The sequence below is a fragment of the Myzus persicae genome, unplaced genomic scaffold, assembly GCF_001856785.1.
Source record: "Myzus persicae strain clone G006 unplaced genomic scaffold, MPER_G0061.0, whole genome shotgun sequence".
Classification (NCBI taxonomy): Eukaryota; Metazoa; Arthropoda; class Insecta; order Hemiptera; family Aphididae; genus Myzus; species Myzus persicae.
The window spans coordinates 256,735-271,821 of NW_019102308.1; the positions used below are offsets into that span (position 1 = coordinate 256,735).

General features: G+C 28.6%; 1 protein-coding gene across 2 annotated transcripts; it reads left to right on the plus strand.

Annotated features, from left to right (window-relative positions):
- The first annotated feature begins 672 nt into the window (after positions 1 to 672).
- On the plus strand, positions 673 to 14,410 carry LOC111031803. Of its 2 annotated transcripts, XM_022311904.1 has the most exons (7): positions 673 to 880; positions 977 to 1,114; positions 7,941 to 8,019; positions 10,783 to 10,879; positions 11,551 to 11,681; positions 13,704 to 13,836; positions 13,928 to 14,410. In XM_022311904.1, exons 3-7 carry the CDS (start codon positions 7,945 to 7,947, stop codon positions 14,278 to 14,280), a joined length of 789 nt encoding a protein of 262 aa, XP_022167596.1. In that variant the 5' UTR covers positions 673 to 880; positions 977 to 1,114; positions 7,941 to 7,944; the 3' UTR covers positions 14,281 to 14,410. The 2 variants fall into 2 exon arrangements, with proteins under 2 accessions (XP_022167596.1, XP_022167595.1); XM_022311903.1 differs by lacking the exons at positions 673 to 880; positions 977 to 1,114 and adding an exon at positions 5,929 to 6,062.
- Positions 14,411 to 15,087: the final 677 nt, after the last annotated feature.

A 15,087-nucleotide genomic window follows, 5' to 3' on the forward strand; every position in this document is an offset into this window, starting at 1 on the left:
TGACATTTTATCAAGTAGATACTTAATATCTAGGTATGGGATTGCAAAATTATACTAACCCATAAAATAATAGAATCTCAAAACCTATATTGATTGCATTAGAACAAAAAGTAAATTAATATAAATTTCCTTATAACTGCCTTGTCCTATTTTCACCAATGGTGGCAATTGTTCCCACCCATGCATATTTAAACTGACTATGATACTGCTTTAAGTATTTTTTTTCTCCCTGTTCATTTGACGGATGACTCCAGGTACAATTTTGATGCACATTGGTGATGACCAGCACTAGTTACTCGTTGAGTTTAACGTCATGCAATTTTTAATTCAGACAAGAATTCTTTTTTCCGTTCATTACCTTCCTTGTGGAAGTGAAAATCAAGGATTGGAACTCGAAGTATTGTAGGTGAACATTTATTTTCTAATTCTATATGTGCTTAGCAGTAATTACCTATATGCAAATTAATCGAAAATAGAACACAGAAATGTTAAATGATTGCATTAAATATTAATTATTAATTGTTATAAATATTATGCCTTGTTATCGTCGAAATGGAACAACATTACACTCATCATAAATTATAAATATTTATCTATGAATATATCATTGTTCTATGCTACGATGGTCATGCGCTATCAAACTGTGATATTGTGATAACATTGGTAAGGCAAGGCCTAAAGCAGTTTTAGCCATAAGCATTTAACAGTATACTATACTTAGTCACTTGTAGATTTAATTATAGACGACCGGAGTCAACTTAAGATCGAATTCTGTAGTTTTCGAAAACTAGACATCTCAAGTTATTCATAATCTTCATTTCTTATCTTTCCGTTCGTGATGTAAAAATATTGTGATCTGTTTGGTATTGAATAGTCTCAGGTAAACGTGGAGCTAGCAACTAAACATCATCATAATTCATAACCCTGGTCTGTTTCGACAGATTAATACAATAACTTCAAATCTTTACATTTTCAGTAAACGCGGCAAAAAAAATATTATAAGACAATTTGGTAACTCTTTAAAATATACTCCTTCCACTCAAACGTTTTGGGTGAATACAGAAGATTCATTATTGTCAAATATAGTGTCATAGCTGCCATACCAAACTGCTCGGTAAGTATAGAATATTTTATACTGGTTTTATATGTCTAATAAAATGGAAAAAAAATACTAAACACAATTTATATGTAACGTCTTTAATACCCACTACATGTTAGTGGTGGGACAAAATATGGAGAGTGGACAGTGGGAGCTATAACACGGAAGTTTTAATAAATTAATGGATTGACTCAGGTGTAATTGCCGTCAATATTGTTCATCTTGACGATATTGCATTCTATTTGTTGAAATGAATTGGTAGGTACTTATCTAACCAAGTAGATAAATGGTGAAATATATAAAAGATAAGAATTCATTCTGATTTCACCTACATTTTCCACTTAAACTTAAACCTATTTATCAAAGACAAATGTGATAAGTACCTCATACCTATATAACTACATAGTACATATACTTGCCTATTAACGTATTATAAGATATCAAAATCTGGGAACATGCAACCCCTTAACTTTCTTAACCAGTAATAATTAACTGATAACTACTCTAAACTTAATATTATTATGATAGACTATAAATCAAATTCAATATCTATAAAAATTTAGTAAATTTAGTTTTTAAATAAGTTTTTTTTAGCAACAAGCTTCAGACAGATAAACCCGAGGATAAACCTATCTCGGAAGATATTGAGTACTTTAAATAATTATAAGTTACAAATAAGCGAGTTTTAAAGTACATAAATGCATAATATTCCCAAATAATATATTTTATATTTGTGAGTTGGATTTTTTTTTTTAATTTTAAATATAGAAACCTCTTTACTTATCAATTAATTATCTAGTGTATTTGAGTCAAAATTAATACCTATTACTCTATGATATTATATTGAATGTAGTACCTACCTAGACCAAATCAAGTTAATCATGTTAACCTTATGTATTTAATTACTAATTTGCATTTAAGTGATTAACCTCAATTAACTTTACTTCATTGGATTATTTTGTTTTTCGAGTTTTCGACGTGTAACTAGTAATGTACATATTATATCAGGCAATGTATGGAATATTTAGGGGAATATTTCAATGATCGATAATATTTGATATGTGTTCATTTTGATATTTTATGTATTAAGCATCATTATGATTTATGAATATCATACATTCATACTGTTTCAATAGCTCACTACTTAATTTCACTATTTAGTGAGTTTACTGTATCTAGGCTTAACATTTTTGCCTTGTTATTATTCTGGTTAATTTATGTATACAACTAATTTAAAATGCTTATATTTCAAAATAATATCAAATAGAATATCGAACGAGATATCAAATTTGTTAAAAAATTATATCATGTAGTAAAATAGGATACAAATTATGATAGTTATGAAATAAGTAATTATAAGAAAATCTGGGATAAAATCTCTAAAAATAAAAAAAATCTAGTTGATTAGAACATTAGGTTCATCAGTATATTTTAGATTTTGCTGGTAGTGGAATCAAAAGATGTGTCCTTCCTCTTTTTTACAAAATAAAAGAACCAACATAAGTTCTTGTATATTTTATTATTATTATATTAATATTTTATCAAGTTTTAGAAAATCAAAAAAAAAATGGTTAAGTTAGGTAAACCAAATGTATCCCAATTTATTATAATTTATTGTACAGTAAAACTTCAATGTAACGGTCACTGAAGGGATCAAAAATAATGACCACTATTTATACCTACAAAGGTGATTGATAGAAGTGCAATACTTCCAGATGACTGCTATACAGAGTGCATAAAAAAAAACAAATATATACACAATACTATGCACATACCGAAAAATGTATTTATGACAAGAGTTATTTACTTTTTCTTATGTATGTACAACTTAAAATTTAAAAGTTGTGTATACCTATTATAAACATGTACAATTGCAAATTTTTTTATTCCAAATTTATTTGTGAGAGTACCCTCACTCACATATTTTTCATAATATTCTAACAGTCTCATTTTTTCTGCTACAATTAGTTGTTTTTGTTTGGGCATCATCATAACCATGGACTTCAAACCGTTTTCAACTGACACTGACAACTAATGTAACATAATAAAGTACATATACACTGCATGTTCATTGCATCATTTTAAAAGTTCAAATAGATAACTATAAACTGCCATAAGTAATTTGAGCAAACCATACATGTGTACATAATTTCTATTATTTTATCTTATAATTTTGCCGCTATTTAGAGTGCCCGCTATATAGAGGTATTAATGTATTTTTCCCATAACACTTGATTGGACCACAAAAAAATGACCGTCTTTTAAAGGTGACTGTTACGGAAGTTTTACTGTGTATAATAATATATTAGTGATTTGTTTGTGTTTAAAAACTAGAAAATGTTATGGAAACTACTTAATTATCATTGTTAGTCAATGACAATGTTAATTAATTTGAACTGTTCATAAAAAATATCTGCCTCAGAGCATTCCTTGTGAATTTAAAAGGGTAAAGAATAAATACTAATTAATACTTATGTTCAATTTATTATAAATGTATTTAAAATCAATAAAATTAAAAAATTAACATTTCCTTGCAAAGTAATTATTTTTGAACAATAGTGTCTTTTCTTATTGCTATAATGAAGTCTTATTATTGATGCTCTTATTAACAAAAATAATTTATAATAATAATCTTCTTGCTTTTAACTGTTGTCTTAATTAAAACATAATTATAGTATTACTGTGTTGGTGAATTTTTTATAACTACTATGAGTTATAACCATTAGATTAGATTATTATATTTCTATAATTTAGTATGACAATAATTCAATTAAGGCAAAATTAAGTATGTTATATATGGCCCATAAATACATTATTGTATACCTAATTATATATTTATATAATTTATATAAAATTAAAAGTTATGATTACAAAAATTATTGAAAAAACTATTGTTAATTATACTTAAATTCAAGGTTTTTACAAGATCAAAGTTTCTTATAGACAGTGGAGTCATTTCAGATTTCAGCGGAGGAATTTTGACCAGCTCAAATAAGTAACTTAAAAAAACAGCTAGCAAGCACATTTTTACTTACATTTATTTGAAATTACCATTCCCATCTCAAATATTATATAGGTAATTTAGGTGTTTTGTTTATTAACTGACTACGCAATTTACAAAAATGTAATAGCAGCTGATATTTTATAAAAGCAATTGATTGCCAAGGCTAACCAGATGTAATATAAAAAGTGTTATCTAATATTTTAAAATTCAACGTATTTAAAACAATATTTATACGTTAATTGTAGTTTTGGTTTTTAAAAACTGAAGTATTGTGGAAAAAAACCATACCACAATACTAGATATTCTTCCTCCACAAAGAAAATCTATAAATCGTTAATATGATTTAATTATTAAGTACGTAAACATGACACAACGAAAACCTTCCGAAAAATCGGTTAGAAACAAAAAATGTCATAGGTATCCAGAAAACATAAAACATTATGTTTATAGGAACTTTTATGCGAACGATGTAATTATGTTTAAAAATGCAGTGATGGTGTCGATAACACAAATACTTGAGAAACATTTTAACAATTTAATGCTCAAGTCTTGAATCTTGACGGTTTCGAGTGATTATACGGAGTACAGACGGTAACGAAAACTCGAATCACATGGGAAAAAATTAGGTGTGGGACGTTCTGTATGACTGCATTTGCCATGTTAATCTACTTTTAACAATAATTAATAACTGTAATTTATCGCTTGTATTATTCTTATTTTATGATATGGCTCAACGACAACGAAATAATATTGTAATATTGGTGTCTTGTGTGTTATTGGTTTGCCGAAAGCATTTTGCTAAAACGAAATATAGACCTTCCATTCAGCAAACATCAGGATATATTTGAACCTTTATACGATGACATATGTTATAGTACTATCGCATTCGGACTGTTCCTTTCAATCGATTGTTTTGCGTGCTGTGTCACTCGGTTACGACAATTATGTGACTAGCATATGTCATTACCCAAATCCCATATTCCAAGTGTGGCATTCAAACATTAATAAACGATATTAAATACAAAAATAATTACTGAATACATAAAATTGTCTGTATTTTTTAATAATATTGAATATTGCATATTGCATGACAAGGGCGGGAAGTGCGAGCTATTTCGCGCGAGCCTGTAATTATCTTCCCTCCAAAATCATATATATCGACAATAATACTACCTACAATCTACATAACAAACTGTTCTTGCCGTTCTTGCCATTTAAATTCGCTAAACTGTTTCATATAGAACATCACGAGAGTAACACGCACCCACAAGCCAGTATTTGATGACTGATGCGACTGATTAAGCAATACGCATCAACATGTTCATCAATCAGATTTGGACACTAACTTATCCGACGCGTTAAAAAACATATTTACTGTGACGAAATCGGGTCGTTTCCAACGATTCAACTTGCATCGAAAATTAAACACTCGGTGCAGGCGTGACAGCATATATGTTTTTAGTTTGATATTCCCAGATAATGTTTTAAGTACCTACACTCTCCATCTCTTATTAAAACCTTGTTAAGCCGGCAACTCAAGTGTGTTTTTTTCATTATATAACCCTCCATGAAATAGGTAGGTAGTTTAATTTGGTTCCGTACTCCCCAGTCATTCGTAGCTCATATAGATAGCGGTTTTTTTTTATCTGAGTGATTGCTTTTTATTTTCATACAATTGATCACTTGACCGCAAGTCGTAACTATAGGTAAAACTATATTATTGTCGATTATTCAGCTTCTCCGGTTACAATATTACTATTATTCATGTTTCCTATTTGTTATGACAAAATGGAGAAATTCAATCATTAAAATAAAATTTGTCTATAGAACAACAATTAATGTTAAACATAATGTCATAATTATAACTAAAAATATATGTGTATATTCCGACGATAATATGGATGTAATATCTCTTTTTATTCCTGGTATCAGACGGTGGATAACTCATTTCTCACGTAGGTATGTGTTATTATTTTATTAATAATGAAACATTGTATAAATCATAATAAATTATGATTATAATTTTATTTCTAACACTGTTATTCTTTATATTATATTATGCATTATCGACAAGTGCAGACATCTGCCCCCGCAAAGAATAACAACGATTATAATATGCATATAAAATACTAAAATATATTATCAATGTGATAGAGTTTATAATAAAACCGACGTCCCTATTCATTTAACACAAAACATTTTTTTGTGAATGATTCTTTCCTGTTACGCGGGAAAAATAAGAACGGAAAGCATTGACCGTCGTTTTCATTTCAACTCTCTTAAATGTCAATGCTCACACGATTTGAAACCTGCAAACAAAATCGGTTTGACATTTTTGAAGACACTTTTGTCTGATAGGAGTGTTCGATTTCAGAAATTGATAAACCATACCTACGTTTTTTAAAAGAAAACCAGACCAAAACGACCCCCTCCTAGTCCCCGACCAACCGAGTACTTGCGAGTGCGCTTCTTTTACGGGAAGGGGCGAGGTAAATCCATCAGAGATTATATTAATGCGATTCTTATATTATTTTATATAAATAAATAATAACATTATAACTTAAAAAATATATAACGTGCGCTCTCGGTGGCGCCAAACCGAACAATATATACTGATTGTACGGTCGTCACTCGTCTGGCATACCTTAATAAAAATACGACCGTGTGTTAGTGTTTAAGTATTTACTGTACGTAAGTACACTACAACACGACGATTGCTTTGTGTCGACATAACAATATAATGGTTCCCAAACTGGTCAAATCTGATACTTTGTACACACAATATGTACTATATATGTCTAATAATATTATGATCATTTCGATTTGTTTATGTGTGTGTGATGCAAACAAACGGCTATATAGACGCACTAAAAACGATAAACTATTATTTTATTATTATATTAACATAACTCATTTAATACCATTGATTGTATACACAAAATGCTATGGTTAATCGATGGTAATACGTATAATGTTATGACTTTGTCTTGACGATCGTCGTTTATCCACGATACACCCCTTAGTGGAAGGCTGTTTTTTTAAGAGAACAGACCTGGGCCTTTTTTATGTTATAATATTCTAGTCACACCTCGCGGTGTCCGACTACGATTTCATGTTATAATTATAAGATCTGCAGTGTCCGCTGTGCAGTCTTGAAAAATTCATCGAAATAACTCCGACGGTTCATTTAGTTTTTTGAGTTGGTACTTATTACCAAAGCGTCTATTATTTTCAGTTTTAACTACGAATCTAATAATATTTTCCCAGAATAAATTAAATGCAAATAATTACATATTTTATTGTGTGATAACACCAGCAACGGCTTTGTACAAATCGATAACGGGATGAAATTATCATCATAATAGTACTATGATAAACTAATGTATAATGTCTATAGATATAGATATACGATTATAATTAATTAATATGTTTCTAATAACTATACTATGCGTCATCCAGCAGTGGTATTATAATAAAATAATCTATAAAAAAAAAAATAAATAATTGACGGACTATATGGTAAAAGCCTCTCCGGGTCCGAACACCGCTCCGCTGACGATACGTCGTGTGTACGGTGCACCTCACCTGCACCTGTACGAGTACGACGACGACCGCGTCGTATGTCTAGCAGCGACGCTCCGCGTGCGTCCGTACCATTTGAGTTCGGTTCACCGCCGCATCGACACGGTCGTTGTCGTATTACAGCGTTGTAATAATAAAATATTATATTGTTATCCTGTAACAAAACAAAAACTCAACAACGATTATAATATTATACTATTCCATCTATACTCACATCAATCATATCGTTATACGCCGTTATTGTTGTTATTTTAGACCAATGGCGGACTCCAGATGCTGTTTCGGGTGTTCTAACGTGCGCAAGGGTGCGTGGGTGATATCAATTTTCGACATGGTGAGTAACGAGAAATATTATTTATAACATTATTAGTTGCTTCTTATACCTACCCTGTTTTACCATTTTCATACCAGAAACATTTTTTCTATTTTATGTTTGTTGGAGCAGGGGTAGTTTATTATATTTTTCTGACATTAAGTGACACACACCGTTCATCAGTCAGCAGCTATTTAGTCGATGCCCATAGGCTATAAAGTATTCGATTCTTAATTTCAAATCACATTAAGTGTACATATTTTGAATATATATGAAATGCCGGTCGTAAACTACTAACGTAGTATATCGGTAAAAGGACACACGTGGTCCTGCCAATAAATAACTGCGTCTAATGGTTAATGTCAACCGCGTTGACGATGGATACTTTTCGGGTTATTTAAAGTTGCAGCCAACAATATTTTATTTTTTTGCTGCATCTGAAATTTCACGAAATTGCGCATATGCTGCCGCGACTGACAACACGATTTAACACCCTAATTTAAACATCGACTAATGCCTAAAGAATCGAATGGAAATAATAAGTGTTTAGGACGTGACGTCAGTGACGTGCCTCAGTAGCTTTTTTTAGGCAATCACCTCAAAAAATAAATGGTAGGGTGGGTACCGAGCAATGAATTTAATACGTTAAAAAGTTTTGAATAATAATATGTATACTATTAATTTTTAAAAAAAATGTAGACTAAAAGGTGTGGGTGGGTGGACAAATGGTGTAGTTTGCCTCGGGTCTGAAAATTGTTTAGCACGCCACTGCGTGACGTTGTATATTTAGGGTGTGCACTACGATTAGAAGTATTTCGTTTTCGACCATAAATTAAATTTAGACTGCAGCACCTCCCGCATTGGTCGCAACAATGATTTTTTAGGGGTTATTCTGTACCTAATCCTCGTATAAAGATTATATACTTTGACGTACAAACTTTTTATAATACCTCTCGAATTTCTGGTTTCTACCAAAGTTATCCATACCGTTTAAATTTTTTCTTTGGCTTAAGTTATATTTTATTGAAGCATTTTCCATAATCGGCTCAACGATTTATCAACGGATTTATCATTGTGAATAATCGTGTATCTCCAAAGTATATAGGTATTCGTTAGAAAATATATTGTGATCTATATACTTTAGGTATGTTATATCAAGTATCAAGTATTTAAGTATAAGTTGATCGTTACACACTCGTCGATCTATTTCATAATATAATCACTTAAATATAATATATACTATTTTGCATTTCTCAGTCTTTTGTCATGGTCAAACCAAATGATTGTTTTATTAAAACATCTGAATAAGCCATTCGATTTTCAGGGCCGCTGGTCTTATTACACATACATAACCTAACCCTATAGAGAAAATAATGTTTACTCATTAGTTCTCTGCTTGGTGAGACCTAATCATTAGATAGGTCCGGTTTAACATTACACTGCAGCACTCAATATTAAAATTTAATATCACTCACGTGAACGACGTGTAATTAGGTATGTCACAAGTCGCGTGTACCGTGTATGCCACTTGTAAATAATTTTTTTGTCTATCGTATATCTGTGTGTATTGTGTATTTTTAATATAAAATTCGTTTTCATTAATTGTACTCTCACAAGACGTTGAGTGTATAGAATGTACCTACTTAATCCTTATAATAATAATATGTAGAATATGTTTAATGGCAGTTTACGGTTTTAGCGACTTCAATTATAACTTCTGGATTATTTGTTTAGTCGGTAAAATAGTTCTCGAGTAAAATCTGAAAATCTAAGGCCAAAGTATTAAACATTTTAATATGTTCTCAGTATTACAATATAACCGTTCACCAGTTGTACAAAGTTGTTGGTCCGTCAATTTGTCTTTGTTTGGCCACGTTTCATCAAATAATATTATATCGTTATGGACTATTCAAAACCCTTTTGTTGTCACACAATAACGTTTTCTATCTGCTGACCTCGAAATGTGCTGCAGTCGCATAATCGTCACTAAATTCAAATTAATCGTGTTTCATAAGTATTTTTAATAATAAAAAAAAATTACAATCGTACCTTTATCTTTGTTAGTAATAAAATATTTTATTGTTAAAAACTGTATAAATTCCAAATGTTCATCAAAGTGAAAATAATATTCATCCCACAACGGTAAAAAATTAGTACATATATATTATCATTTGACTATTAGATACTACATTTTATATGAAATATCTATCTGCGGTGTTTTAACAAGAAATTTAGATATGTGTTTATTTTATTTTAAATTAATAAAATTCTAATCTTTTTGTCACGTTATACGTCATAAAAAATAAAACGTTTTTGTGAAATCGTTATATATTATTTTAAAATGTCGAATCTAAGAGATGAAATCATATAATCCAACATTTCTTTCAAGTGGTGTTATGTTTATACATTATAATTGTGTCATAATGTTAATAATACGTCTTTGCTCATCATTATACTGCAGTGTTATCTTAGTAACTATATAGTTGTTGTATAGGTACTAAGTAGTTGCTTTAATTATATTTTAAAAAAAATCAATTGAATCGTGTATTTTAATAGCATTAAGCCGAATTAACAGTTTATCCGAGTGTTTTTTTTATCGTAAAAACTATATCATGTGTCACGTTTAGATAATATTTAAACAAAATATATAAATCTACGGTAAAACTCATTTTATATCACCGTATATTATAACCACTTATACATATCGCATTAGCTTTATAAAAATATATTATGCCTTTGTATGAAGCTTGTTTATGACTAATGTGTGTGTTTTTGTTTGTTTAGTTAATTTGTATAATACTCACGGTGCGAGCTATTACTACGCTAAACATCACCCCATATTCGCATTCATCATACCATGTAAAAGCGTATTCTTCGTATGGTAAGTGTGCATTATTTGTTTATTTTCAATAAAAATATCTAATGTTTTAATGGTAAATTGTGATTGTGGTGTTAAAGACTAAAAGTCCACGTGTTGTATACTTGTATCCGTCTTTGACATATACAACATACCTAATTACAAGTTCAGCAGCTCCAATTTCGTGTTATTAATTTTAATACTAGGGTGAGTTGACATATTATGAAACTTAAAGGTAACAAGAACATTACCGGTTTTTCGGTAGTTAAATTTTAAAACGAGGATTGAGTTTAGATATTATAACACGATTTAAAAATGCTCATAGGTATTAATAGTATTAACACGTTTACCATTAAAATATTACTACAAATAAACAAAATGTATTGAAACTTTTAGTTATTATATTTCACATCTAGAATAATTAATAGACATCTTTTTGAATCACACTTGCATATTTTTTTATATTTAAAAATAAAAAATAAAATTATCATAATAGTATAAATAAACAAATAAACTGTTATTATATTTACATTTGAATAATGATAATTGATAAGTAATATAATCATTATTCATTTGTTTAGAAATAGTAACAATGGTGTATAAATATTTCAAATACCTATTTGCATTGATACTTTATCTAAATAAAAATTATACTCTTAAATTATTTTAAATGTATTATTTTCTTTGTTTCGTAGATGATGGATCATCTATCTCCAGCGACCATCGGGTTCAACCATTGGAAAAAGATTTCAACCTATTTAGTCAACTATTTATTATTTTTCTATTTTTCTATGTCAATTTGAACCTAAAGAAGGCCACTTTTATAGTAAGTTGAATATATATTTTAAATATTTCTAAGTGTAACGTAACTTTTCACAGTTATTAAATTTCAAGCTTTATATTGATTAAAGTATACTGTACCTTGACTCTTGAGTTGTAGATAGATGTCTAACAACTAAATAATAGGTAACAGTTTTTAGGTAGTGGAACAGTTTATGATATGCTCAACAAGTGTTTGGCTCAATATGACATCTACAAAATATATTATGAATAATGGTTCATTAACCTCATAATGCATTATACCTATTGTATATATTTTACATATTTGCACAAAACAATATAATACTTGAGATATAGAATCACAAATATACCTGTCTGTTGATATTTTTGATAAGTATCTCTATAAGTGTATTAAAATCATATTGTTCTTGTCTTACACATATTGCTATATGTATAAATGGTTTCCAAGAGTTGGAAACCTGAGGTCTTGATGGATAATACCTTACACTTATGATTTATAAAAAAAATAACATAATCCATAACAAGAACATTGTTGTGCTTATTATCTTTGTTGATGTGAATCAATTATTTCTTAATAATTTCCTTGATAAACAATATTGTGCTGTATTCAATATATTATTTTCTATAATGTTTTCATCTGCGGTCTCTTGTATAAAATTAAAGTGTCAAATATCAATAACCACCTATTTATCTATTAAATATAAAAGAAACATTTCTTGATATCAAATAGCCTGCTGACATACTCAATTGTTAATTTTTCTGACTATATAGATATATGCCGTATAATTTCTGCAATTTGTTAATGCGTATGTGGTAATAATAACATATAATATATACAATCAATATTTATCATATTAAAATTTTTTCATAATAGTTTGTGTAAACGATAAAAAAACATTGATCATTATAGATCACATACCTTACTTCTACTAATCTTTGTACTAACCATTTATACCGTTATTACAATATCAGTATACAGTATATATAATATATACCTTTATATTATTTATTTGTTTATCAATTAATATTTAATACCATACAATTTTTGTGACAGTAAGAAATAGAACATAAAATTATTACAAGTAGTTTTTTTTTCTTAACAATTAAAAAGAAGAATAGGAAATAAATATATTTTAATCAAGAATTTCATAGCTAAAAAAAAGAAAAAGAGTCCAAATTGGCTTGTAACATACAACGATAGAGAGCTTGGTTTATTTAAAATTAGAATGGCACTCAGAGATAATGTAGAATTTAACAGAGCGACATTACTTAGGTAATTTGATAATTTAGTTAGTTATCTAATATTGATTAAATGCTGCAATAAGTACCAACTTGGCTTGATTTTGTCATAAATTGTGCTTTCTTACATTATTATTTTTATAGGAATTTTAATATCTACTGTTTAATATTTATTAAGATTAAAAACAATTTTTTTAATGTAACAAGTTCCTGGAAAAACATGTTATTAAAAATTAACATAAATCTGTCAAACCTGAAACCAATGTATCATTTTGCACATATTTTAAAATATAATACCATTATCGAAATTAATGAACTATCAGTTCTAAATATAATTGATATAATTATGTGTATACCTACGCATAGATGTTTCAATAATAACTAATCAAAAATTTAAAAAATATTTGAAAAATCTACTTTTATTAATATGATCTTAGTTGCATTAATTATATTATGTATTATTATGATTAAAGTATAACTGTTATAAAAGTTAACAGATTATAATATGCTATTGTTCTTAATGTATATTGAACGAATTAATTTTTTTGTTAATATACAATATATTGTACCTAAGTTAAGAATTGTACTCGACGGTGTCCAGTTTTGTCGTATGGCAATCAGGCAATACCTGTATCAGTTTTTCTCCCCTATCGAGTGAACTATCTGTATGCCTGCCTTATAGTAATGCTATGCTCCTGTTTAAAAGTCAGCCGCCGAGTACAGTTTGACAGTTCTTAACTGAATAGAGTATAGACAATATTTAAATGAAAAATTAATCATGTCTAATTGTATATGTATTTATTTTCAGCGTAACGCTCAAAGTATCAGTCAGTGGTTGGTGATTAACTCAATATTTTTTGTTTTCTTTGTTCTCTTTATTGGTTTTACTACAGTCAAAAATGCATCACCTGATATAATTCCTATTGGAATTCCTGTAAGCAGTATGTATCAAATGTTTACTTATATAATATTAAAATAAACTGTTAAAATTAATAATATTTTCTATTATTCAACATTGTTATTTTTTAATAGTTGTTGTAGTGTACCAGATTTATGTGGTGAAATGTTTCCATGATGATGAACTTAATGCTATAACTCCACCTACATTGCATACCACACCATATGTAACCATAACCAGTCAAACCCTTCAGACCCCAGTCTATCCTGTTCAAGGTGGACCTTATGTTATTCAACAAGTCCATCAGCCCATTACACAAGCTCCTTATCCTCAGCAAACGTACCAGTATCAGCCACAACAGCAAACTTCTTCTCAGTCCCACGTGACTATGCCTGTGCCAAGCCAACAAAGCCTTCAGGAATATTGTAACCCACCGCCGTATTCACCAAGTTATAATACACAAGAAGGCCCTTCCGTGAAACAATAATTATACACTAAAATTATTCAATTCATTATCTTATACAATTAATCCAAAACTTTTTTATTATGATATGTACATTTCTGACTATCTTGTATGTGTTATGTGTTGAAAAGTACAAATTGTTTATTGTATACAATATTATTATTTACTACTTATTTTATATTTAATGAACCATGTGAAGTACTATGTGTTAATCATTTTAGCATTGAATACTTATTTACATTAATCTCATTCATTGCTTAAAAAGGATAAAAAGTGTGCATTGAGCTTAGATTTAATTAGTTCAGATTTTTGTGAATTTAAATGTGATTTTTAAAGTATCAACAAAAAAACATACACATCTTATGTGTACTATATTGCAGTAGTTATGTATTTAAAGTTAATTTGTTTTATTTTATTTATTAATTAATCAAAACAATCTAAGACTGTATTATTTTCTAAAATATGTTCATCTTGGATGTTTGTACTATGTTTAAATTAATTATTCATATTTTGTATAAGACTGTCTAAGAACAAAGTTATAATTTTTTTTTTTATGTAATCAATAAAAAAACATTGATATTTTATGAGCTATTTTTTAAATTAATTACTGTTGTGTAAGAAAGTACAATGTATAGCCACTAACTAATTTAAAAAAAAATCATGATTAGAGTTTGTTAAGATTATATTTTGATGGTTAAACACAGATAGGTTAAGTGCACATTTTTAAATTTTTCAGGAACGACATATTTTAAAATGTTAAGAGAGTATAAAATTCAATATTTAATTTAGTTTTGTACAAAATAAGTTTTAAAAATAATTCAACTTCTTGTG